Consider the following 27,070-nt stretch of genomic DNA (forward strand, 5'->3'; position numbering starts at 1 on the left):
AGAACAGGGAATCTGTGATTGTGAAGATTACTGCGCTGTAAAGGTAGCGGAGAAAATTCCTTTTCAAATTCCATGTAGATTAAACAGTTGAACCAACCTTGAGGGGATTTGGCTGAATTATTAATTTCAGTTTTTCATCTTTCATTTTGCCTTTTCTTAGGATACTATCTAATTCTGATTTCACACTGTAATGGATTTCAAGATATGGCCAATTAATGAGTCCTTGAGGAAACTTCTTTGAGCATCTTGTGTACTGAAATGATGATGTGTGAGAGTCCGTCCATTATGCACTATAGTTATAGAGTTATACTTGAGCATGAATACACAGTTTGTGCTTTTTTACTGTACAATACGGATCTGTTTGTCAAATGTTAGTTGCATTTCAACCCTAAATCTGGTGCTCTTGTTGTGCACAATTACAGGCTTTCATCATGTTTTCTTTCGGTGTCAGTATGTGCCGCTGGGCTACCTCCTATGACACAAAGCTGCTTCTTGAGGTTTTTTTTCTTCATCGCATTGTGCTTTTAAAAGCTCCAAATTGTCTATTTGGTGTCAGGAACAGTGAAAAAGATAAAAGCATAATTGAGGTACAAATGGGTTGGTAAGATAAGGAATAAATATAGGATGCAATGTATTTTAATATTGGGTATATTCCTGCATGAGTTTGCAATGTCCACTGGGTTGTTAAAATGAACACTGACCCATGGATTCCTAGTAGCCAAGACAAAGTACATTTATTTTCAGCATAATTGGGTCCATGTGAGTGCCTGTTCTTGTTCTACTGCTGCCTAATACCTTTGTGATTCCAAATGGACACAATAGCAGATCTAATCTCATGGAATGCCATGGTTATTGTGGGCTAAAACGTGTTTTTGAGAAAGAATTGTGAGGTACTGGAAAAATGTGTTGCAACACTAATTGCCCCTTTTTGATCACTGCTACTATTTAATTGGTGCAGTATTGTGCTGCCGCTGGTGTTAACGTTCTATCTACACTTGGTTTGGTTCGGGTCTGCCACATTGTGGACTTGTTGTCATTATCCTAATATTTGTTTTGGCCCTTTCACGACTGTTTTTGGGCCCATTTGGGACTTTTTAGGCTCTACGAAATGAAAACAATTGCCCGAAATGAGGCACTGTAATTGGTCAGCATTATACCTGGCATTGCATTGGTTTGGTTATTTCAGAGCAGAAACCTGAGAGCAGCCGTTTTGCGAGCGCACTGAAGCAGCCTGAGCGTGAGGAGCAGGACTCGGACTGAATAGCACATCTGAGTGCAACAGTTTTGTGACTGTCTACACCTCTTCCTAATGTGTCTAACTTGTGTTCAATTTGCCCCGCCGACCTTGTGTCTATTTATTCTCTGTGCTTCCCATGGTCTTTGTTGGTTCGTCTGTGATTTTGCCCCGGTCTGTCCCCTGGTCTGTTCCTGTGATTTTCTCCCTGGCTCCAATGTTTTAGTTCGGACTACTTTGCTGCATGTTGTGGACACCCTTGGTTTGTTTTCCATTTATTAAATCTTTACTTTAAATGGAACTCTGCATTTGGGTCCTGCTTCCTGCATAACCTGACAGTTAGATCTTAAAGGGCCCATATTATGCTCCAGGCACCTTTTCAGCCTGCCTCCACGAAGAATGAATAGAAAACAATGAGTCGTTGATTCGTGGTTTGGGTTGATCGTGCAGAAGGTCTGTAAACGAGCCATTCACAGCCCGGGCGTCAAGTGACGTAAGTTGACTCCTGCTACTGGGACAACCACGCCCCCAACCTGAGCATCACCTCCTCCCTTGAAGTGCGGAAAAACAGATCGCGTCTACGCCATCATTTTCTCCCTGCAAGCGAACGACGACCGCAGGCATGGCCAAAAGATATAATAATGTTTGCTCTGTTGTTGGATGTACAGACCAACATGTTGTACAGACCAACATAGGGGTCCCATTTACAAACTAATTACATGAACCACCTTTCCAGCTGCAACAGTGTATATCAACAGTGAATCAAATGACTTTCGTAATGTGAAGAGTTGCTTGTGTGTGTAGTGAGTCAACAGAGAATTTCATTGTATAAATTCATATAACGACCCTTAAGCTCAATATGATTCACCAATTCATTTTTTTTACAGGAAAAAAAAGGGAGAGGGTTTCTGGTAGAAAAAACCTTCCTCATTCCTGATGGTTTCCCGACATTACGCTTTAACTGAACGACAAAGCCTGTGATAGCTTAGAACTCCATCGTGATTGCCGAGAGAAGAAAAGACATTCTACAGACCCCCTGTGCTTGCTGTTTATCTCTGCAGGAGAAAAACAAGAGATATTTTTCCCTCTTGTTTTTTTGTTGTTTCTGCAGGTCATTAGACAGATTGTTCTTTTGTACAAGAAAATGAACCCATGCCTACCATTCTTCCATTGCTGACACACTATATTCTAATAATCATTTCTCCAGGTTGAAGTATGTGTTTGCGGTGTATCCCTAATTGAGGTCTCTTGTATAGGGAATGAAATGTCATAATATGCCCCTCACTGACAAAACCTTCCACCCTAGTGTTGTTACTCAGAAGAAGCTTCTGAACAAAGGACAAAACATTACAAAACCACTCTACACCGACTCTTCTATATCAGTCTTTTCTGTTTCCTGAAAAGCTGATCTGAAGGCAAATTTCATCACAACAGGGCAACTCCTATACCTCCCCAACTTACACCTGCCTAGTGCCTTCCCAGACACTTTTACCTGCCATGTCACAGCCACAGTGCGTCATTTACTTCTCCTTTCCCCCTCTAGTGCCGGCTTACTTTCTTTATTAAGGGTAATGTCGCAGCCACACACTCTTCATTTCCAGTCTTTCTGCAAAGCAAACCAGATTTGAGAGAAAGATTTGTTTTTAAACATGTAAATGATCGATGAAAACATGTGAAGTACTGAATTATGGTGTTCGAACTTTTGGCCAGTATGTACTTTTCAGTTGGACTGGCATGAAAACATCAAACCTTGGTGCGGACCAAATAACTTCCTTAAAAATCATGAGTTGCAGTTTCCACGCAGTGGAAAGCATTTCAGAGCAGATAATCTGCTAATTTTCCACAATTGTGAAACCTTATTTTATACAATTTACAATTTTTTCTTTAAACTATGACACTGTTGAGCCCACAGAACTCCCATTCCAAATGTATGGCTTCATATTACATCTGGCAGTCATTCAGGTTAAGGACTTTTTTACTTTACAAGCAATGAACTTGCCTTGCAATGGAAACTATAAAATGAGACCAAGATATAAGATGATGAAATAAGATAAGTGCATTTTATAGGAATTTCAAGAAGTGGATTTTGTGTCAAGTTACTATTTAACAGCAGAATGTATCCTTTAAAATGCTGACAAATGGAAAAGATGGATTAAATTACTAAAAATAAAATGCAAAGGTATACACCATAGCTGCCGTTTAATTTTTAGTTCAGTTCAGCTATACTTTAATATTCAAAATGAATGTTCCTGGAGTGACCCTGAAAGGAGAAGCAACATTTGTAATACAATAAAATATTCCTTCTGTTCTAAACTGAACTCTTTGGTCGTCACACCTGTATGCAGTAGACAGGCAGTGACATCATTAACACACCGAGTAAATTAAGCTAAATTTAAAGCTAAGCTAAATAAATAAAAGCCAAATCAAATACGCTGTCATTCAACGGAGCATCTTTGAAGAAGGTGAATGTGCAGACAAAGAATTGCTGTGTGTCTGGGAAACTTAGCGATGAAAATGTCCAAATAGCGTACCGTGGGATTTTGATACCATGTTCCGACAAGTGACGACAGAGAGAAAGGAGAAGCTGTATTGACAGGAAACGAGTTGATTAAGTTACCGGATCCATTTACAGGCATGACCTAATAACACCAGAAGAAATGTCTGTAGCACAGAGCAAAGTGTACCCTTAACCACCTTTATTCTTTCAACAATCAGACTTGTAAAGACCTGAGAGTAGACTCTAGGAGTAAGCAGGGATTAAACCAGTCTACTGTAATACCATCAGATCGCTGTCACAAGCTGCTGGCAGTTTGGAACTCCTCCAACGTTATTAAGCTGCCTTTCTCCGTGCAGTTGTTGCAGATGGCCCATGTGTGGATAATGTTCAGAGTTTTCTGTCCCATTTGTATCTCCAGCTTTTCAAAACTAAAATGTTATAAAATCAAGATATAGACATTGTTGGCAATCAAAAGTTACTCCAATTGAACTGAAAGACTTAAAAAGTACCTCATTAAAAATCAGAGGAATCGGAAATGACTTCACTTCATTCTTGTCTCCTCTCTATATAGAAATTATATTAATTCACAATTAATTGATTTATTAGGAACAGGGTGAGAATATTAATCCATACTTACAGGTGGGTGACATTTTAGTAAGCCAATGTGTTGGACATTTTATTCTTGGCCATGGAAACAGCAGCTGACAGATTCCAGAGAAAGCCTCTTTCCGGCCTTCTCTGGACTTTTCAACCATATCATGTCATAATTAGTCTGACTCACCAGATATACACCGTGGGTATGAAGCCTGCCATCTGGCAGCATTCTCCTCCGATTCCGCTTCCGGCCAGTTCACTTTTTGAAAAAACCCTTTGCAACGGGAAACAACAACAACCACCACCAACCTACATGCTGAAGATTTGGACCATGCAGTCACGCAGTCGTCACTTGTCTTTTACTGCCCTTTGTGGAGTTTCTTTGCAGGGAATTAGCCATTTTATTTCACATGCTGTCCTGTCCTTATGCAGCGCCTGAACAGTGGATGTGCCCAAACCTGCTGCACTTCACTTCACTTGTGAAATGTGGGACAAACAAGCAAACTAGGCGAAGTAGCTACTGCTTTTCAGCTAGCAAACTTCCACTTGGAAACAAACAAAATAGGTGGGTGGATCCTCCCAAAATTGACAAATGGCTTAAATTGGTAATGCCACATAAGCAAGACTGATGGTTTTGGTGGTATTGTTTAAACCATCGTCTGGCAGACCGTGAGATACCAAATGCTCTCAAAATAAATGGACCTTGATTTGTAAACCAGCATGGACGAGCTGTCCTAAAAGGCCCACAATATTGAAGAAAATATTGAATGAATAAGATGTTTTGAGTCTGTGTTACAGTAGAGAAGCTGCACCTCCCCGCCAGTGAAACTATGGCTGTCCACAGGAAGAGCCGCTGTTAAGTTCCGAGGGCACAGTAGTGTCTGGATGAAACGCAGATCATTTCATGCTGACCACCAAAATGCGTGCGTGTCTGTGTGGTTGACTATGGGCTGGGCAGCATCTGCTGCATGCGGCTGTTTGTTTGTGTCTTTTGGCTCTGTGTTAAAGAAAGCTGTTTGTGGAGCTTGGAAAAGTTCCAGTGAAGCAAACTGCAATGCTCACCCCACCTTCACCCTGTGTGATGTGATTGCAATAAGCTCTGCATCTGTCTACCATCCCCCAACCTCCTCCACCTTTTTCTGTCCTGCTGTGCACTCATCTTTCAAAAGGCTTGGTCCACCCCTCGCATATGGTCCCATCACGCCTAACCGCTTTGATTTACAACTGAATTCGGATAGGTAATCTATTTACCTGGGTGAGATGAAGAGTGGTAGTGTTTTTATGAGGTTCCATCATGCCTGGGTGGACAAGAAGGATATTTAGCTGCAATGAAGCATCTGGGAGTCTGTAATTCATATGCGACATGCTGAGAGTCAAACCGATTTGTAAGAACGTGCGGTACATTCAAAGTTTCATAGCCGCATGCACCAAGCATGAGTTACAGTAATTCATATTGTTGCAGGAAATAATTGCTGTAATCAGGCCCTCAAGTATTTATATTTTTGAAAGACATGAAGTTTGAAGGGTCCTGGCTGGCTCAGCTGGCAAAGGTGTGTGGGGCGGTGGGGTACTTGAAATGTCCTTTGAATTATGGCTCACACTCCGTGTTGAATGTCATTCCCCTTCCCTGTCACTTGCTGCTTTGTGCAATCCAATAAACCTCCAGAAAGCAGAAAGGCCTTAAAGTGGATAAGTACATAATAAGGGAATTCATTTGCTATCTCAATTTTGACCCATTCAAAATCTGTAATTGCAGAGCTGCTAACTAAAATGCATGGTTACAGTCATTAGGTTTCTGGCTCCTTTTTGACTTTCTCTATTTCACAGTATCTCAGTTTTTCTGAAGCCAGAGTCGTAAATCTTGCTTTTGGCTGTGGCTCACTTAAAAGGGCTTGCTGTTTAAAAAAAGTTTATTCAAAGAAGAATGAGCTGCCTCTTAGGGGAGAATGTTTTTGTTTTTTTCCACAGAAACACGACTTCAGAGAAGTTATCATGTGGGTTAAAAGTGCTTTTAGAATCTTCCAAGCGTAAACACGCGTTGCTTTGTACCACACGAAGAGGGTTTAAGGCCAAAATAATCTAATGTCGTCACTAAACTCACCGGTAAACTGTTTTTCCACTGAAAATAAACGAATCCACATCAAAAAGAAAACTCTAAATCATTAGTTCTATGGCACCAGTAACTTTCAATACGCTTTGGAACCAAGAAGGCTAACGATAACAATACAATAACATTAATATAGCTGTCATCTAAGATCATTAGTTCGACTGAGCCTTCAAAAGCATCTGTGTAACGTCCACTGTGGCAGATTTGTCAACCCTAAGAAAATAACCCTGATGATATCATGAGGGGCTTTCGAGGCTGTAGCTTGAAGACCACTAATTCACAACAACTAAAATGTCAACAACAATGGAGCCCACAGAGGAATAAGACTAGATACACACATGGTACTTGTACAAGTGGGATACATGCATTGTTGGTTTCTATCTTTTCATGGGGTTTGTTGTTGTCCATAACAAAAATATAGAATACCTCCACATCTATCCTTTAACCAACACTACAGACTACAGTTCAGAATACTTCAGCCTCTGCGGATTGCTGTTTTTTTAATTATTCACTTGAAAACCCCTAGTCTCATGTAACTCCAATACCAAATCACTGAAGTACCCCTTCAAAGGTTACAGTGATCATGATTTTGTCAACCCTATGGGGTAGTACTGCTTCGCAGTCCATTAATGCATGCTCTCTGTTAAAATGGAGCTGCTAGATTGTACTAATAAGCAAAATTCACATGCAGCTTTATTCATGTGCATATCCTGGAGACTGCCAGAACAGGAACATCGTGATTAAAACACATTCATACACATACATTAAATTCAACTGGTGTTCTGCCACACATGTTTTCCTGGGGAAAAGAATATCATTGTGATGTCTCTTATTTGTGCTCGGAAAAAAGCACCCAAAAAAAATTTAACGTTTTTTGATTAATTCAATAAATGCCATTAGAAATCCAACACAAAAAACACAGCTTGTTGAGATGAATTGTTTCCTACCCTCCAGGAGAGTAATTGTTTTCATAGTGGGTATTGATGGCAGTGGGTTTTAAGACCAGCCTATGAGTACATGTGGGATTTCTGGTTTGTCTGTGTATGACCGAACAAGCCAATTACCCTTGTCCCTGGAAGGCCTTCCATTTGTGTTTGTAGACAGGGCATACTCATCGCAGCCGTGGCCTTCTCTGAGCAAATTAGTCCCTCAGCTCAATTAGTCTGTGAGAATCATTAATAAGACATTTAATTTCAGAGCCTGATGGATGCTAAACATTAAAATATTCAGCATTATGAATCATCTGTATCTAAGTCCGTGGTCGCCCCTGTCCTGCTTATATTAGCTGTTTTAGACATTTTTTTCTGATGTTACAGATTGTAGACTCTATGCCAGATCATCATATTTCTATCTTTCTCCATCTGTCTTTTAGTCCCCACTTTGCTGGTTAGTTTTGTGTGTGTGTGGTTTATGAGGTTAAAAGGTTCATGGAAGGGGACTGTGTTCTGCTGAGGCATCATTTGTCTTTTTCCGTGGTTGGCTACAGCCCCATCTATCAGCGTTGCCTTTCTGCAGGCTCTGATGTCAAAGGCACCTGGGTGTGTGAAAGAGAATTAGTCTGTTTGAGTGCAGATTCATTCACATGTACGCTTTCTACATCCCTTTCAACATCACAAACAACTTCAGGATCGGTTCAGTGGCTACAGGAGAAAGGCACAACCCAAAAACCCTGAGATTGTGTGGTCCTAAAATAACTGCCCTGCCCTTAAACTTGTTATTTCTACATAACCACAATATGTAGTGTTCAATGTCACCACCTCAAACTGCTATATGGGCCTTAGCGGACTCACACTCAACTTGATAGAAGTTTGCTCTTCTTTGCAACTTGCCAAGGCTCCTCCACATTGGTCCATGATTGAAATATTGCCACTATCAAATGAGATAGATATGTTGTAGAGATTTCATTCCTAGAGAAGGAATAAGATGGATTAGCAAAAATGATGTTACAGACATTCAAGGTTTAAAAGGAAAAGCTTTTCGTGATCCCTTAATTTTTCATCTTGCGTCATCATCTGGTTAAGATCTGCAATAATCTATATTAAAAGTGGGTGAAATTACAATAAGTATTGTGAAAAGGTCTATTCATAAAGATGAACACACAAAAAATGAATACTCAACTCTTCATTTTCTCCTCTGCTCTACGGAGTATACTTCACCATGTTTAGTGGATGTGTAAGTAGGAAACTGGTTGCCAACGTGTTAGCCGTGTCAGATTTACAAGATGATGATATGTCAATGATGTCTTTACTGAAAAAAATTTAACAAATAAACCTATGGCCTACTCTTCCTGCTTCCACTGCAAGCATCTTCACAATCCACCTCCACCTCAGCACCTCCTTTTCATGCTGTGTCTGACCTCATCAATGGAATGTGTTGCCGGCTCTGCTGTGTACCGGGGTCTTTAACTGCTGCTCTCCCTGGCTTACATTTCGTGAAGGCTCATGGAAGGGCAGGGAGGTGTGCTCTCCCTACCTCTTGCTTTCCAAGTATGCATGTGGAAGGGCAGGGAGGTCACATAGCAGCATACCGCCAAAAAATAACTATTATTGAAATAAATCAATTTGACTATAGTGGTCCCGACTGAAATACTTTTTCCAATACTTTGGTTTATGACTAAGTGCCTGCAAAATGAATGTTTTCCCATCTACTTCAGCTCTACTTTGTGCCTCACGCTTAAGTGCTGCATATCTGGTGTTGGTTGTTTTAACATTTAGGATGTAACAGTGGATCCTCCTGTTGTTTATGGAAAACTAATGGCTCTTAAATATGAATAAATATCATGTCCTCACGTCCTCTGCTCGCACTGTTTTGATGGATGGTGTAATGGACCAAAGAGTACAGATAACACTATTGTACACTCAGTATCTGCCAATTAGGCACATCCTCTAATTTATTCAAAGGCTCAGACAGTGACTGGTGTATAAATAAGGAATGACTGGGAAAAATGCTGGCAGGGTGAAAAGGTGCAGTGAAGCTGGAAATACACTGCAACGCTTTGAGCACTTATTGATTTTGGCAAAAAAGGGGTTCACAAATTGGAATCGAATTTTGGCATAGATGGAGTTAATTGATTCTCTCAACAGCAAATTTGCTCACAGGATAATTAGGGAAGAGCAGAGAAATATTTATATGTAGATACAGTTTATATGTACATAGGTGAATGACAAAAGAAAATCCTTCTGAATGCCATCAGGCCATATTGGAACTTATACAACCGACAACAAACTTTGATCATTGTCAGCATTTATGTGCATAAAGCATTGACATTTGACTCTTAGAAGATGAAAAATGCAAAAATACTCAAGTCACGTTTAACTTGTCCTGGACTGTGGAGTTAATATCCCTGGGCTGCAGCCCTGTTGCCAAATGGCATTGCTGATGACAATGCTAAATGAATGATAATTCATTCAGGCCACTTTTTCTGTTGCACTTGTGGGCCAACTCTGATACTTGCTTCATCTTCAATGTTTCATCTGAGTATAGATGAGTGGTGAGGATAACAGTCCCATTATGACAAGTTTGGGAGATTAAAAGTTAATAAAAGATAAAGAAAACTGAATTAAATGAAAAGTCAAATAATTACCAGTAATATAATCAGTAAAATTACATCACAGCATGGAAAACAACAGTAATTGAACAAGAAGAGATATCAGTTCATCAACACTGAAGTCAACAAACAAGAATGAAGTGAAGCCTGCGAGCTATTTCAGGCAGTCAACAACATACTGTGTATAAAAGCAGTGTATTTAAGGAACAATTTGATATTTTTGGTCAAATGCCAATTCATTTTACTTGATGAGAATTAGATAAGAATATCAAGAACACTTGAGTGTAACTCGACGGCTTAGTGACATAGCACCACTACTTGCTAGTTGGCTAACAGCTGTAGCCAGGGTGCTAACTGCTAAATTATTCAGACTTTTGCATTCAGTTTATTCAGTTTGTTTGTTTACAGCTTTGTCACCATCTATACAAAAGTGGTCCATACTAGCATTGCAATGTGCATATTTAAAGGGGAATTGTAAAGAAGCTGTCACTTAAGAGATTTCTGCACTGCTGCTGAATCACATGGCTGTCATTTTAGCTAACGACATTCCAATTTATAAAAGGGGCCATCTTTGGAAAATGGATTCAGCCAAAGGCAAAGGAAGAAGATGTCACCGAAGAGCAAGAGTAGTTGTCTGATGAAATCAGAGCCACAGCGGTAAATCATGGTCGGTATCTGAGGGAGGCAGGCTTGAGGGTTATACCAAACTTCAATCGATAGTGGCTTCAATTCTGACGACTTTTACACAACACCAACGGATGAAAAGTCTCTGGTGCTTGCCGTGAAATGTTTTAGATGCAAAACCAGAGAAACAGATATACAAATACATACATATTTGTACATTATAGCACATTTTGCAATGCTCTCAGGTTGTTTGTTCACTGTACACTGAGTTACAAAGTGTTATGAAAACATAGTTACGGAAGGTGAAATATGAAGTGTTCAAAGTGTAGTTTGTACCAAGAGCTTTGAAAATTTGGAAGTGGTGTGTGTGTCGTACGTGTGAAAATGACTTTAAAAAGACAAGAACTGCAAAGGGGAGGGAAAATGCTTCTTCTCAGAGAAAGCTCTCCAAGGTAACAAGCTTTCTAAGCGACCATACTATCAAGACTATTTTTTCCTTTTTTTAGGGACTTGCTTCGCCCCCACACTTAAATCCACTAAACGCAGTGATTTCAATTCATTCAAATAACAATTCTTAATTTTAAGGCCAGCTGTGACGAAGCCTTAACAAAAAAAACAGAGCCCAGAGCAATGAGATAAGTTGTGTTGTATTTCTAATTGGGAGTTGATCCATTTAGATTCAACCAACACGTTGTTGTTCCCTCTGCGATAGAGGTTATATATTTTCATTGCAGACAGTCAGTACTCACAAACTACTACTACAATTACCAAAATGTTTTGGAGGGCAGGAGCATGACCCAAGGATGGACCCATTCGATTTTGGAGGGGATCTGGACAAACGAGTGGATCCAGGATTTTTTTTGTCACTTTCGATGCATGACGCTAGACTTGGCGGAGGTATGCAATCTCTTAATGCCCTTCTAGTTTTTATTTATTTATTCTTTTAGGGCAGATCATTGGCTATAGAAGTATAAATGTAATATGAAGATGGTTAATAGAAGAAAGTAAAACACTTTTATTACCACATAGTTTTCTATGAAGTGATAACCGCTTTACATTCAAGTTTCAACATTAGTTTTCCAATTTACATAATTACTTTCTATTCTAGGTTTTCCATTTCACTCTACATATGAGAATTGTCATTTCATTGCATGTTCCATCTGTTTTAACATCCGTTTGTACTTTATGATTATGAACTGCCAGAAATTACAGTAATAAAAAATCCTACCTGGCTAGGCTCCTCCAAAGGAAACCCCAGAACGGAAATCTGTTTCAATCCACAGATTTGAAACCAGCAAAGGCCTCTCGGATGTGGAGCACCAGGATGTTGCCCGCATTTTCAGCAAATACTGCTCCATGACACTGAGTCAGCATGGCTTAATAGTATCTCTGTGCCACAGCTCAAGCACCTGCATGCCTCAAGGTTTCCTGCTTGGCTTGTTGTAAAAAAATATGTCCTCCACGATGCCAACAAGGTAGACGGGTTATCTGGTGTTTGTGCTTTGGCTCAGGACTAACAGCAGTGCCAATGACAGGGGAGATGTACAGTTGTGCTTGGAGTGCCTCTAATAAAAGCAGATTAAACAGTGCAAGGTGTACATGTGTCCGTTTTACGCTCAGTGCTGACAGTGCCAGGCGTTTCCTGTTGATTGATCACTTGCTGACTTAAGGTGACTGATCAAGGGTGATGCTAAATTTGTAGGCACATCATTTAAGAGGATTACAGGGATGGTCTAACGGTTTTGGACAGCCGCATGATTTGAAGGAGGTCAACAAGGCAGGGGTGAAAAAGGACACGTTGCATAGAAGCGAAAAAATTATTAGACAGCAGATAGACGGGGCAACTTGAGACTCATTCTCCTGAGTAAGGGACTGTATGAAGATTATTAGGGAGGGATAGGGATTTCTCTTAATTTTCCCATACAGACAAGTTTTTAAAAATAAATGTACAATGTAAAAGTCAAGCATGGGAGAAATGAAAATTATTTAATTAACGTATGGTGAGGGTACACTCAAAATAATTGATCAATGTATGAATTAAGTTGCAAAAATACTTATTATACTTATATTATTTCTGACATTAAGTGGAGGGAGAAATGATTAATAGAAAAATGGCATTATGTTTCGCACCAGGCGGAACAGAGGAGGCCAGTGGAAAGTTGGCGAACCATTGAGGCACAGTGCGGCCACATTTATGAAAATTACACAAGGTTGAAAAATAGCTGAAGTTGCCCTTTTAAAGAAGTTGAAGGAAACACGTTGAGTTAACGTCTGTTCAGCTGTATGGTAAACTCATGTTCAGTTGTATTTGTTTTTCTCTTGTTAAGTAAGGTGGATATCATTTGGATATTTAGTGTCACCAACCGGCTCTTTTGCAATGTCATTTTGATGTCGTTCTTCACATCAAACAATATGTACCGAACTGTGCTACTTTTATTCCAACTCTACCTAATTAATTTCTTAACGGCTCTTCCTAAAACAAGAGGGATTCATTTTCATTTTAATCCAGCATTATTGTTTGTGATGTGACCTCAGAGATATCAGCAAACTTGTGTTTTGCTGGACTGTTACAGTTCGAAGACTAAAGTCATGATTAAATCCTGAAACGGCTCTGAACATGAAACTATATGATGATCTGACACTGAAGAACATAATTACAATTAATATAACTGAATACATGATTAGATAAAGAAGAGCTGAGAGTTGACATGGCAGTAACTTAAACTTGTCAGGACTATTTGATTTTTGTTGAAACAAGGAATACGTTTATTATAATAATCCTTAATAAAGTTCTCAACTCCTTATTTTTTTTTCTTTTTCTTGTTACAATATATGTAAGATGTCCACATTCTTTCCGGCTCTGTAGTGTTCAGAGAGAGGGAGGAAGCTTTAGAGTTCAATTCTGCTGACAGGCTATTGTGAGAGCACACATCCAGACTCTATTGATTGTATCAACTATTTATGACTGCAATGACTGATTTATTGCACCAGATTAGCCCCTGCAGAGTCCAGATCCCTCAGCAAGCAAGCCACACACAAACAAATGCAAATCCATCTTGTTTTACTGTAATGGTAGCTCGCTTTGGTCCAATGAAAACCAGTTCAGCCTCCTACAAGTGACTAGGACACAATTTCGAACGCAGGCAGTGGTTCTTGGTATTCCTGTTAAACTTGTCCGTCAGTGAGCCTGATTGATTTTCTGTGTTCGAACAGGGAGATGGAGACAAACGAGATGGAGACAGGCGGACAGAAATCAAAACAGTAAAACGGGCTCAGCTGTGAATAAAAAGAATTCAGTGGTGTCTAGAGAAAGAAACAGGGGCGGCTGGTACTTCAGGATGGTTTGAACACTTAATCCTCTCCATTTACAGTCTCCCTGGTCTCAGATACACGACCAAAAGGTCTCCTGCAGCCAGGAAAAAAACCCTTGCTGAGGGATTCAGTTGTCAGGTCGTAGCCCCGTCTGGCCTTTGGGACGCTATTAAAGAAGAATGCACAGGGATTCAGAAGAATTGTCCTCCGTGATGAATAAAACAACCATTTAACATTATCCCTAGTGGAACATCAAAATTTTGGACTTGTGCCCAACCACGTGATCTCTCACAGCAGACGAGGCTCCACAGGAGCGTTTTACTTTCAAGGACAACACAGGACGATTTCTTTCAAGGACAATGTCGGCATTTTTTTTTTAACAGACATTTTGTCTCATCAGGCAAAGCATTAGTGAAACCAATAACATGAATAACGACTGTATTCAGATGAAGAGTTAAGGTTCCATAACCTTTCTGTGTCTCCGTGGGACAATTTCAACAGTGTACTCTATGCCAGACGTTTTTGAACGGTGAGGCAAGCTGCTGTACTAAGTTGCAAAGCAGGCACAGAGGGTGGGGAGTGAGGCAAAGACACTGCATGAGGTAAATCAGTCATTGTAGTTTTTCCAGTTTATCAATATACTGTACACTACTCTTGGAGGCTACTTTAAATACCAGTTTCCAATTATTACTCTCCTCCTCCGCATCACACTCAAGACATGAGACATATTTTTTTAGATTCAGTGTGACTTGCACATTCCGGGGATATCTTTATCTCGTGTCCATTGTGAATAAATGTCCATGAATCAGCTTAGAAATTACAGAAAATAAAGGCTCATAAGTACAGAATTTGGCTGAGAAATCTTTATCATCCGCATAATCCAGTGAAAGATGAACTGCTAGCAGCTTATTCATCATGACTTTTAATGGTGTCAATTTCACTCTAAATAGGAGCTTTTAAAAATGGTCTGGCCAAATGGTATGGATACAACATTTTTGTCTGGTTATGGAAATCTTGAAATACGCGACGTTTCACACGGTCAATTTGCACATAAATAAAACAGTAGGAAGTTATAAGTGATTGAACACACTGGCCTATACTCTTTTCCAAAGCAGGAAGTTTCTTGCTGTTTATGGAGTGTGGTAAAAATGAGACGTTGGCATGGTGAATGGTCCATGGTAGAGACTTGTGGCACGGTCACCTCTTCTCATAACGAGCAATGGCCTACTGTCTGTCTTTTCCCTTCTGGAAATAATAGAGTAATGTTGCCTTGAACCACTGAGTTAGTTGTGAGCCACGCCCGAGGCCTGGTTTTTTACAACTTCATTTATTGTCAGCACTTTTAGGAAACTCTGCCATGTCATGTCGCATTTTTTTCCATAACAGTTACTGCTTGGACTTTAACTATGGAAAGCTATTCAAATCAACTAAACAAAGACATGAAAGAATGAAAATGTTAAGGTGGATGCAGGAACTGGATTACTAAAGTAGTAATTTAATAAATTGAAAAAAACAAAAACAGACTTGCAGTCTAAAAAAGGTACAGATAACTAACTCAAGATACAAAAAAAAAAATTAACAAGAACATCACCGCTGGACAGACTGGAGTAACAATCACTGGACAGGTAAAGGTTGGGGCGAAAATCAACAGACAAACTGACAAATACAAAGGGAAGCCAGAGACTAAATAGACACAAGGTGGGCGGGGCAAAGTGAACACAGGTGAGACGCATGAGGAACAGGTGCAGACAATCACAGGGCCAGGAGAAACAGGAAAAGGAAGTGAAGTAACACAAAGAAATGGTGAAACAAGAAATAAGGATTGACAAAAGTAATTTAACTAAAGCAAGGAAACACTAGGAAGATACAATCTTAACAGATACACAAGGAATGGAAATCAAATAGATAAACCAAAGTCCTTCACGGGGCAGAATCATGTCAGAAAAAAATATAAAAAAATGGATTATGAGATTAGAAGATTCCCGGAGGAACTTTTCTTTTATATTGTAGCTTGATATGGACGACCCTAATGGTTAAACCAAACATTTTTATAACCAAACCTGACTAGTGTCAGTGACTTAAAAAATTGCTAATGATGCAGCATTTTGTACAATCTTACATTTTCAACCTCCTGCAGCGGCGTGGTGGTTGGGAGAGGAGACTGTCCTTTGCTAAATGTTTATTTTCAGGGTGACACTACTTTTGCGCAGTCAGTGTCATTCAGTTTGTTCTTAAGGCACATTGAGCATTTCACAAAGTCAGTATCAATGCAGGACACCTGCCTGGACGTGGAAAAAAATAATGTACTTATGAGACGCCGCAATAACTCACACTGATTGACAGCTGCTGCAAATTTTGAGCGGAAAGAAAAAAACCTGTTAAGATGCTAATTTTCTATCACAGTTCACTGCATAGGCACATTCTGTAACCGCGCTGCACCATCTTCTTATGTGAAAATGCCAACTTTTCAATTATTAAAGGAGAACAGGGACACGGAGGGAAAGCGCTGGAGAAGACGACTACAAGAACAAAAGCCAACTGCAGGATTTAGAGGTGTGCAATACAGTAGACAGTGATTAAAACTGAATGAGCTCGGTGCTGATTGTTAACATCTTGGTGTTGCTTGCGTTCGCTTTTGTAAAGCCCCCCTGGCTTAGGCTGCCAAAATGTGTGCAGATGCCAGACACTCTTTCCAGGGTCAGAGGAGAAGTATTTACAAGCATGTGTTCAGCTGAGGACCTGAGGCCTATAAACACACACAGCTGTCCTAGGTCAGTCACATCGTGCAACACACACACACACACACTACGTTTTAACAATCGTAACTCATATTCTCCTTTGCTTCATCTCTAATATGTACTGTGTAGCGCTGCCAGCTTCTCCATTCTTCACTGACATAGAACATCTTTTTTCTTTTCTTCCCACTGAATCTATTTTCTGCCTCCTCTGTTCCATCTGCATCATTCTTTGTCATGACAGGACAGCAAAGCAAATTAAAAAGAAAAAAACCCCTAAATAAATGATTCGCTATCACTGGAGCCACATGTCCTCAAGCCTTCTTCTTTTTCTTTCATTTTTTGCAGCCAGTACATTTTATCTTCCGTGTTGGGTCCCCAAAGTGTTGGATTACTGAGTGTAAATAAATTGTATGTAATGTCATTATATGCAGATCTGTAAGAGTAGGTACAATATCAACTACAACAGGTCTTGCATCATTTCCAAAATGGATACACAGCAGCCATACTAGGCACAGGCCAGTGCATGGATCCGTGGACAAGATTTACTGTCAATAACCCTTGTTGGAAAGTCAATCGACGGACCACGAGGAGACCCAACCTACAAAGAAATGACCACAAAGATGCAAATTAAAGTCGTTTTGAAAAAAAATTACTTGGGCTTAAAATGTAAGGGTTAACACATTTTTACTTAAGTTACAAATGTCAAACTCTTGAATGTATGATGGCAGCAAGGGAAAGTATCATCCTAGCCAACTGTTGCTGATTAGTGAATTTTAACAAGCTAACACACTTAGGATGGTGGACATGGTGAACCTCCTTAACATCAGCATCTTTGAGCATTTAGCTAAAAGAACAACTGTGCCGGAGTACAGCATCGTAAAAAATGCTAGCATCTGACACCTGGTCTTGTTGTAATGTATGTTTATGAGGGCTGAAAAGGAATAATGCTTAATATTAAGTGGTAAGTAATAACTTTTGAAACTGCAAATTATTAGCTTTGTTTGTTAGTTCGAAAAAATGCCCCAGAAGAACACTTTTAGGTTAGCTACAATAGCTAGGCCAGCAGGCTAATTTGTCACATGCAAAGGCATATTAGGAACATTGTAAGATGGCTCAGAATTTCATTTCATTGACATGTAACTTTACCAAAAAAAAAAAGATAATAAAGTCAGACATTTTTTTATTATTATTCAGATACTCTAAGATTTACTCTAAGTATTAGGGAGAAAAGAAACACAGAAAAATAGTGTTTGTTTCGTCAGGGCACCACCTGCAGTGCATGACGTAATCAAATGATTACATTTTCCAATTGGATTCAGGAACGAGAAAATACTTTATTTCAGCCAGGAATCCTTTACGTTTCAATGGGTGCACCTAAATGCAGGAGACCGCCGCAAGTGATGAAGTGAAGATTTACTGTGCAGATGAGGGCTCTGGCAGGCAAAGGCTGATGGCAAAGAGGGAATGTCAGTTAGCAGGATGGAGCCAAAGAGGGGCTGAGCTGTGAGAAGGGCTGAACAACTGACCACTCAGCGGGGTAATGGGCAGAGCGGGGAAGAAAGGCTGGGGCAGACTAATGAGGCTGGAGGTCGAGTCGTAAATGTAGTTGAATGTCGAAATTCTGAGTTGATTTTTTTTAAACAAGCATTGAAAATCCTTTACTTCAAATGTAAATTTATGTCGAAAGCCTAAGGAGGTTCGAACTGCTTGCCCTACATATTTATTTGCCAGAAATTCATTTCCTGAATCACTATGTGGGATTGCACATCACATACTATATATACTCAGAATGTCTACAATTGTTGGGAAAAGAGCCAAGTTGAAACACACTTCTTCTTATTTAATCAATTTCATGTTAAAAGTCTTGATCCACATAATATTCCAGCACAGATGTTAGTTGGTGTCCATAGGTGCTTTGCCCTGCCATGTGAAGTGTGCCCTGTAATTGATGAGAAATCAGGCGCGACATGGAATATTGACAGCAGACAAATGATGGGGAAAATATTTTTTTTGCCCTCAAATAATCCATCCCTGCAGTTTATTCAGAGGTTACTGGGGAAATAGTTTGTGTCTGGTCAGAAATGTGCTAAAATCGTAACTGGAAACCGAATATATACAAGTCATACACTGCAGGTAGGCCAATACACTGCATGTAGTGCATGGACAGTGTGGAGAAGCAAGAAATTGCTGTGTGAGACGCATAACTTTGACTTCTCAGCCATCATTCAAATGTCAAACGAGCAGTTATTTTTCAAAAACTGCACAAAAAGTGGCTGAGGTTTCCTGGCGTTTCAGGTTATCAGAGGAGCCCGTGTTCCAAGACATTTCAAACCACGGGTCGGGACATCAAGATGAACCCAGATAAGATAAAGGGGCACTCGATCAATCCCAGTTTCTATATAATCTTGTAGAACAGCATGTGGAGGGTGACTCACAGCACTTATTGATCACAATGGGGACTTTCAGAGACCACGTAGCCTATAGATATTACAGACAAAGCCTGTTAATCATCTCTGATGAGTAGAGAACAGCAATTCCTGTTTCCAATTCCAAAATTGAGCCACGTCAATGTAATCAGCTTTCAGGGCTTGGAGATCAATATTCCTTTTAGTCAGTGTGTGTGTGTGTGTGTGTGTGTGTGTGTGTTTTTCTGGTTGACCTTTACAGAGGTGACCTCTGTAAAGGGAGAGGTCAGCTCTGTGGAGTTCCGAGAGACCCTCAGTCCAACTGGCAGCTGAGATGGAAGCGCAATGTGAAAACGGCTATAAGATGATAACCAAGTTAATGAGTCTTTTATCAATATTTCTGTAGCACGGTCAGACACAGCCTGTGACAGATGAGGATGGCTTTAAAGCAGGCCTGACGTGTTCGGCTCGAGACACAGGATTAAAGCAATTATAATTAAAGATGAGGGAATGAAATGGCGGTCAAGGCTCCCCTCGTTTAATCTTCATGGACTTTATGGGTACAAGGTTTGTCCGTAGCTGCTCGTAGACGCTTTAGAAATCTGTGTAATTTGATTGCTTGACGATTCATGCCACCAATCCAGCTTCCGTACTCTAAACTATATTATGAATTCAACAGGACTTGGTGTCTGCAGCCATGCCTTTACCAAAGTAAGTCAGAATTATTTAATATACAATATTTCCTTTTTTTGCGAACAATTTAGAAAATGTAGTTAATTGAGGGACATGCTAAGGTTGACTGACGATTGACTTTGAAAATAAGGATTTTCCATTCATTTTTGGATGATGGTGAAGATCTGAGTATGTCATATTTTGATAAATGAGCATGAGGAAGGATATTAAAAGGCAGAAGAATTAAGATGAAATATTGGATTTGCAAGAGACAATACTGAAAAGATGGTTGTGATATGAATATCGTCTTCTCTTCTCGTTGCACGTCACATCAGCTGTGGCTAATTGGCATTAATTCTGAGATTGATGTGATAACAGGCTCAAACCACATTCTTTTTTGTATTGTTAAAATGTGTGCGTGAAGGTATCATCAGATACACACGGAGCAGCTTTGCGTGTGGTGTTTTGACACTTTTTTTTTCACTGCCTCCAGCTCCACACAGATCTAGAAAGGCTTTTAGAAATGGCGTGTTGAAGTGCAGGAGGAAAACAGGGACATCTGAACTCGTGTGATTTTCCAAAGAAGAAACAAATAAAAATACCTTGCCCGCCCTCAAGTAGAACACTGATTTTGAGCGACCATGAAAACGTGCAACCAGTCCTGAATGTAAATATGCATGGTTTTGATAACCGACTGCTTGGTGGTGGAAAACGGCCAGTAGCGGTAAAGAGTGGATGCTCGATGAAACCAACGCTTTAGAATTGTGTTTCTAATAGCCCACATTAACACATATGTAAACACTGCTAGACAGTACTTTAAAATTATCGAGTACTTTTCTCTATATACAAGTGGTTTTATTGGAGGAGTTTGTTTAGTTTGTGTATTAATTATTGACCCCCTTTATTAATGCACAACTGACACAGAGAGAAACATTCATCATACATCTCTACTGTCCCTCCTGACTGATTGCCTCTCATTATTCAGGGGGAAAAGGGAAATATTTCAGACACGTCAGTCCAACAATGGAAATTCCAGATATATAACTGTGTTTGGAGAACATGCCACAAACTGTACAGTTGATGTCACTCAGGTAAATATCTTATCATTATATGTGCATAGATTACATGTGTGATATAGATCTCTCTGCGTTACCATGTGTAATAATCCAAGCTTATTTATACCAAAGGAACACGTTGCCATAGTTGGAACAGGCTATTCAACGAGGCTACTTAAAAAATGTCCTCATCCCCTCTTATCCCAGTCGATTTCGTGGAACACTTGAGTGGCACATTTCAGGTCAATCTCATACCAGAGTGTGTGGGGGGGTATTCATTCTTTATATGAATGGCATAATTAAGATATTGAAGGGGAGATTCCATGTGCCCTTGCTGCCGTGGGGCATATTAAACAGCAGCTCTGTAAAACCGGGCTCGACATCACGTGCTCTCAATAGGAACTGCTAAAGAAGCCCAGTTCTTTCCCTTTCCTGCGTCTGCACGCTGGCTGCTTCCCTGTGTGTCCTCCTGCGCTTTAGTAAACACAATGCTATCAGCACGCATTAGGAGCTGTGGCACTTCCACATAGCATGCAACTTTTTGCTGAGGAAACATTTTGTAAGAGATTTTAGAATATAGCCCAAAACCGCATTAGCTCGCTCTCATATCTCATACATTGCCGAGGGGCCCTTTCACAAAAATCCACTCAGGCCAATAAAAGTGTGGAAACCCATAAACAAAACAAATTAAAAAAATGAGATCAAGGTGAACTGTAAGTTTTTACTAATCTTAAGAGAGTAAAATATATAATTGCATCTTCATGCCCCACTGAGTTTTCCTATAGGTCACTTATTCCGAACCTGATTTTCCAAGGAGGCTGTGCTTAAGCGTCTCCGAGCCAGCCTTTGTATACAAAAGTTTCCAGTAGCCAAAAGTGAGCCAAGTGTGAGGTGGCCTATGAGGAAGGGAGGCGAAACTGTTGCGATTCAGAGATTAACAAATCACTATTTCACAAAATGTCAGACTGGTACACATAAGATTTTACCTTGATTTAAATACTTTATTTGTCAGCTCAACATCCATCTATCATAGAAATAATATTTTCTCAGTGCAAAAAAAAGCAAATGTTTTTTCATGTTACGCATCATGCCGAAAGAAGCCGGTCTAATCTGTGCTTCTGTTTCCCACAGTGGCTCTCATTCCAGAGGAGGATGATCGAAAATCAATCCACACTCTCTGTTTGATATTAAAGCTTCCTTGTTTTGCCTCTCATGTCTCTTACTATAACAGCAAAGCAGAGGATTCACCAGCTGGTGTGTTGCCCGCGCTGTTATCCTCCAGGGCACATAAATTGTTTCTATGCTGTTATAATTAAAAGCTTGTTCTGTATATTGTTATTGGTAAATTAAAACAGCAATTTGATGTTTTCCTACTGGTTAGATTAAATCACAGCTCATTAGGCCGGACTGTGATTTCTTTGCAGAGATACATGGCTGAGCTATGACCTTTAGATTGACAATTGAGCTGTACATGACAGGGCCACTGTATGTACCTCTGCAGACATGCTGCATATTATAGTATATGTGTGACTCATTTCAGTTTAGAAGAGTCATCATATATCTGTTGCATATAATCCATTGAAAAAGTAATCACATTACTCAGCCGCAAAAGACAATTACATTACGACCCAGCTCTGTCTTACATCCGGCTTACAAACGGCCAGTTTTTGCTGGTATCAGACCAACGCAGATGTCGTTGTCTCATCCAGAGCCCACGTTGTTTAAATATCAAACGCGCTTGCACACATCCAAGCGCCCCATGGCCGTGAAGTCTTAAAAGCAGGTGTGGTCAGACGAGTTGACAGTGAGATAGTGGAAAGCTTTTGTGCTTTTGACAAACAAAAAATTTGGTCTGAAACAGTTTTCATCTGCCAGTTGCAAGGGGACCTGGCCTTTAAAGGGATGAAAATTAATTACATGTTATTTCCCAAAACAAACATGATTAATTACCAGGGGTGAACCTGACAGCCGGACGGTTAGAGACCGAGAGACACTCTGCGTATGTGCCGGTGCGTCCCATTCTGTGTGTCTCCATGTGCGCCGGCACAAATATGGAGCCATATCCTTTGCCCGTGTGAATTATGGTCGGTGTCACTCAGCGCATTGTATTCCAAGGCAGAGAGCGGTAATATATAACTCACCGCTACTCTCTGCAAACAGCCTGGACACACACCACCCGGCAATCAAGGGTAAAGCACTGCACAATATAACATAAGCCGAGGACAAAGTTATGAACAGGATTGGCTTTTGTCACTCTTGTGGGATGAATTGAAATCAAAAGTGTTATTTTTGCGCAACATAAAATAGTGTAGTTTCATTGAGTGGTTGTAAGGAAGGGGAAAAAAAGGTAAACACACTAGCGCTGTTGAGCCACACATACATTTTCCTTAGACAAAGATTAGAGGTTGTCAATGAGTCAATATACCTTGGGATTATGACAGATTCAAATCTCTCGGTCGGGCATATTTCTGATTCAAAATTAAGTTCAGATTAACAAGAAATTGCATATGAACCGAGGCTACTAGAATGTACATGGATTCTAGGACCATATTGCAACTAACCCACTGTTTAAAAAGTTGGTCACAAGCAAGAAGTTCAACTTTAAGAGGCCACTTGAATCATTATATAAAAAGAATACATAAAAACAAATGGTATGAAACCTAATAGTTTTCACCACAGTAACATACTGGAAAAATATCAGATTTTGAGCTGAGAAACATGCAAATGTATGTCTTATCCATAAAAATGCTTCATGCATGACTCCTCCCTGGTGAGTTGCTTTGTTAGGCAACAAGTAAATAAAAATCATATTACAACAGGAGTCGCAAGAGGAAACTGCCTTATCCCACTCAGAAAAATCTGCTCTCAGTCAATCTGTCTGTTCGTTAAAGCAGCAAATGAACCGATCGCTGTCCTGCACCAGTCCACATCAGGGACCTTACCAATCAGGAACACCGTAACAAACCACCAACTCTCTCAGCACTAGTTTGGAAGCTCTCATCATCTGAAAAATGTCTCTCATTATTCAATTTGCATGCAGCTGTTGTCTTATTCATTATTTTTGTTTTGCTACGTCCGTTTTGCTTATGTCTTATATCTATGTCTGTTTTTTCGCAAAGCTGTTCTGATATTTTAGTTGCCTCGGGGGGGAGCCAAATGAACAGGAAGGAAATAAAGAAGTATTAAGTTGAATATTTATGTCATAGGATTACTTTATAGTTCTCGACAATATGGGAAATACTCAACATAATTAAGAGGTAAAGTCAAGCTGGAAAATCAAAATTCTAATATATTGTAAAATTGTGATACTGTGCATGTAGAATGAGGTGCCCTGTGATTAATGTATTTTCTTAACTCTGTAAACTATGAATATTCTAAAATATTTACCAGTAGAAAAATCAACCAACAAGAAAGTAGATGAAATTTATATATGTTAATGTATGATAACTGGTGTACATTTTTGATCTTGAGAAAAGCAAAATATTTACTTTCAAAAGTTCCATCTTACCAACATTGTTTGCGATTTAAATTGTGACAATTTCCCATGAACTAAATGAGACGTCTGTACTTAAGATCTAGCATCATATTAACTAAATAATTTTATCAATCGTATTAAAAATACTTGCCCGTACATTAATGAACTTAGACAAAATAATGCATATACAACATTAGAGAAAAGTCAATGTTTGAAAGAAACCATCATATTTTTCTATACAATGCCAGTTATGTATGTATATATATATGAATATATATATACATATATATATATATCAAGCTAATGTTCACGTTATCATCACAGACTTCATGTACAGCTCATACAGTCAGACACTCAGACTTCTCATTTCAAACCTTCTGTCAATCTCAAAATTATGCTATGATAGACTTAAATGTTCAACTTGTACATTTCATCAACTATCTGCCAGTTAGTAGTCATTTACACTTGTTAATATAAATATATATATTACATATATAATAAAAGTACCAAGCTATGGCAGGGGAACATTACAGAGATTCTTCAGTTTTGTTCGTCTTTTATGAATAAAAGAAAGCCAAATTTTTTAAAACAAATATATAAAGTGGTATTACCAGACAACAGCTAAGACTTTTGTTTTTTGCATTTTGCCACTCACAGTCAACACTACTGTGTAGATTTCGAATTGTGATTTTGGTATAAAAGAAATGAATTGTACAGCCTTAACATCCACCTCCTGTTTTACTTACTGATCGCCAAAGACTTCTACTCAGTTAAGTCACTGAGACGTCAGTAAGTGGACCATTAAACTTGAAGTAAGTTACACAGTGTAATATATGGTCATCACAGCAGTATAGTGCCAGGTAGAAACATTCTGCGAGAATGAAACCAGGAGTGACCAAGATAGAAGATAATGTTATATTTCTGACTTATGAGTTAAAAGGATATGTAGTGTTTTTTCTCCAGGCAGATAATTATTTTTCCCCTCTCTATACACTCGCTTTTCATGACTGTCCCATATGTAATAGGAGTTTGACTTATTCAAGCTTTGTGCCTCTTGATAAAGTAGATAGATCCCAGAAACCCACTGGCACAAAAAGTTTCTCGGAAAAATCAAGTTCCCATTCTGAACTTTCAAAATTTCCCATGCAATAGAATATTTATTGTTGTTGAACATGTTTCACCAGCTCACCCAGTTCCATACATAAACATCAAGAAGCTTCCGTCCCATGTGGACATGTTACACTGCATAACAGGAAGTAGGAATCCCAAACAGAACGGTTTTCAGAGAGCCAAAACTCAATGCCATCTGTAATCACATAACCCATTACATTAAGTCTGTCCTCTGATAGACAACTCCAACACAGCTGCGAAGCCTACGGCACCCATTGGCTCCTAGGATGCTGATGCTTAATTGTTCAAATAAAGTTGTAAATTAGTGCAGCACTGAGCTATGGGTCGGGAAAGTCTCAGGGTGCACTTGTCATACTTTTGTTTTTCCCAGCTAAGAAAATCACAAAAGTTAGTCAGCCAAAGCTTCTCCTACCTCACAAACTGCTGTTATGAGCTTGCAGACAGGCTGTGTGCGAGAGCATGAAGCTCTCGGTGCACTGCTGACTGCTGGAAGATGGGGACCTGCGAGGGGAACGCTGAAAACGGCTCCTCCTGTTGAAGTAGCTGCCGGCTGACCATGAGCGCTTGTGCTTCCTCAGGTACTCCTTGTAGTTCTTGGTGAGCAGTGTGTAGAGGAAGGGGTTAATGCAGCTGTTGGAGTACGTCAGACACGTGGTCAGGTAGTTGATGTTGCGTTTGGCTTTGGTGGAGAGGGACAGTGAGGGGTGGAACTGACCCAGAAGCTGCCAGATCCAGAATGGCAGAAAACATGCCCAGAAGAGAAGAACGATGGTGAAGATCAGGTACAGCACCTTGAGGGAGAGAAGACCCGAGGGTGAAACCAGTAATGAAACTCAGATATCACTGAGTCTGGTTTTACAATATAATGTATATCACACATTACTGTGCTAAATGTTACCTATCATAACCTTAGTACTTTGGACATACATGGAGCCTCCAAGGGTCTTTTGGTTTTGATCACTCATACACTGCCATTTCTTTGTGAGATCTTATTTTCAGCACTTCAGGTTGAACCTGTTCAGATCTCTGACAACTGGCTACACTAAGGGGTTGAGCTGCCCTATCACTCAGTACTATGCAAACCAAGGATGGACTGTCAAACTCTGGCTCTCTTGCTCTGGCATGATGACGACAATGGACTCACTGTAACACACAGCACAGAATTAGATATTCCCATAGCAAGACCTTTACAAGTTGAACAGTTCTATTTTATTCTAATTTGCTCCAAAGTGCATGTAAACCCTATGAACAGCCTTAAATGTGTCTGCAGGGCCACATTCACCACATTGTTGATCACACTTATAAGACAAAACTGACCCACTTGAAGTCCTGCTTTGAAGAAAATTGGAATGGGATTTGTCTCAGCGTGAGCACAGGGTAAGAGGGTGGTGGAAAATTCAAAACCCTGCGACAGCAGGGAGAGGATTGATAATAGAATCCTTCAAGCTGAGACACAAAGTGATGCTGTGACGCTCGCACCGTCTTTAATAGAACCTGTTCATCAGCCATGATGACATGGCTGTTGGTAAAGCTGTGTCCAAGCAGAGCACATACAGTAACACTGAGAACGAATCTGATAAGCCTATGTGTTCCCAGGACACAGAACCCCACCCTCAGCAGTCAGAACCCTTTCCATAAGGAATATGACGGAGTCAGCCTTGGTGAGTCCAATGTCTAAC

At 39.8% G+C, this 27,070-nt stretch overlaps 1 protein-coding gene across 2 annotated transcripts in view; it reads right to left on the minus strand.

The window, feature by feature from the left end:
- Window positions 1-27,070, minus strand: part of LOC118288013 (urotensin-2 receptor) — a 40,971-nt gene that overhangs the window by 11,006 nt on the left and 2,895 nt on the right. The window contains exon 3 of one of the 2 annotated variants that reach the window (XM_035613749.2): window positions 25,804-26,182. In XM_035613749.2, the coding sequence (XP_035469642.1) occupies window positions 25,805-26,182 (378 nt within the window). In that variant the 3' untranslated portion in view covers window position 25,804. Of the gene's footprint in view, window positions 1-25,397; window positions 26,183-27,070 lie in introns of those variants that run through there. The other variant, XM_035613748.2, reaches the window with a different exon arrangement.

The sequence above is a fragment of the Scophthalmus maximus genome, chromosome 16 (genome assembly GCF_022379125.1).
Source record: "Scophthalmus maximus strain ysfricsl-2021 chromosome 16, ASM2237912v1, whole genome shotgun sequence".
Classification (NCBI taxonomy): Eukaryota; Metazoa; Chordata; class Actinopteri; order Pleuronectiformes; family Scophthalmidae; genus Scophthalmus; species Scophthalmus maximus.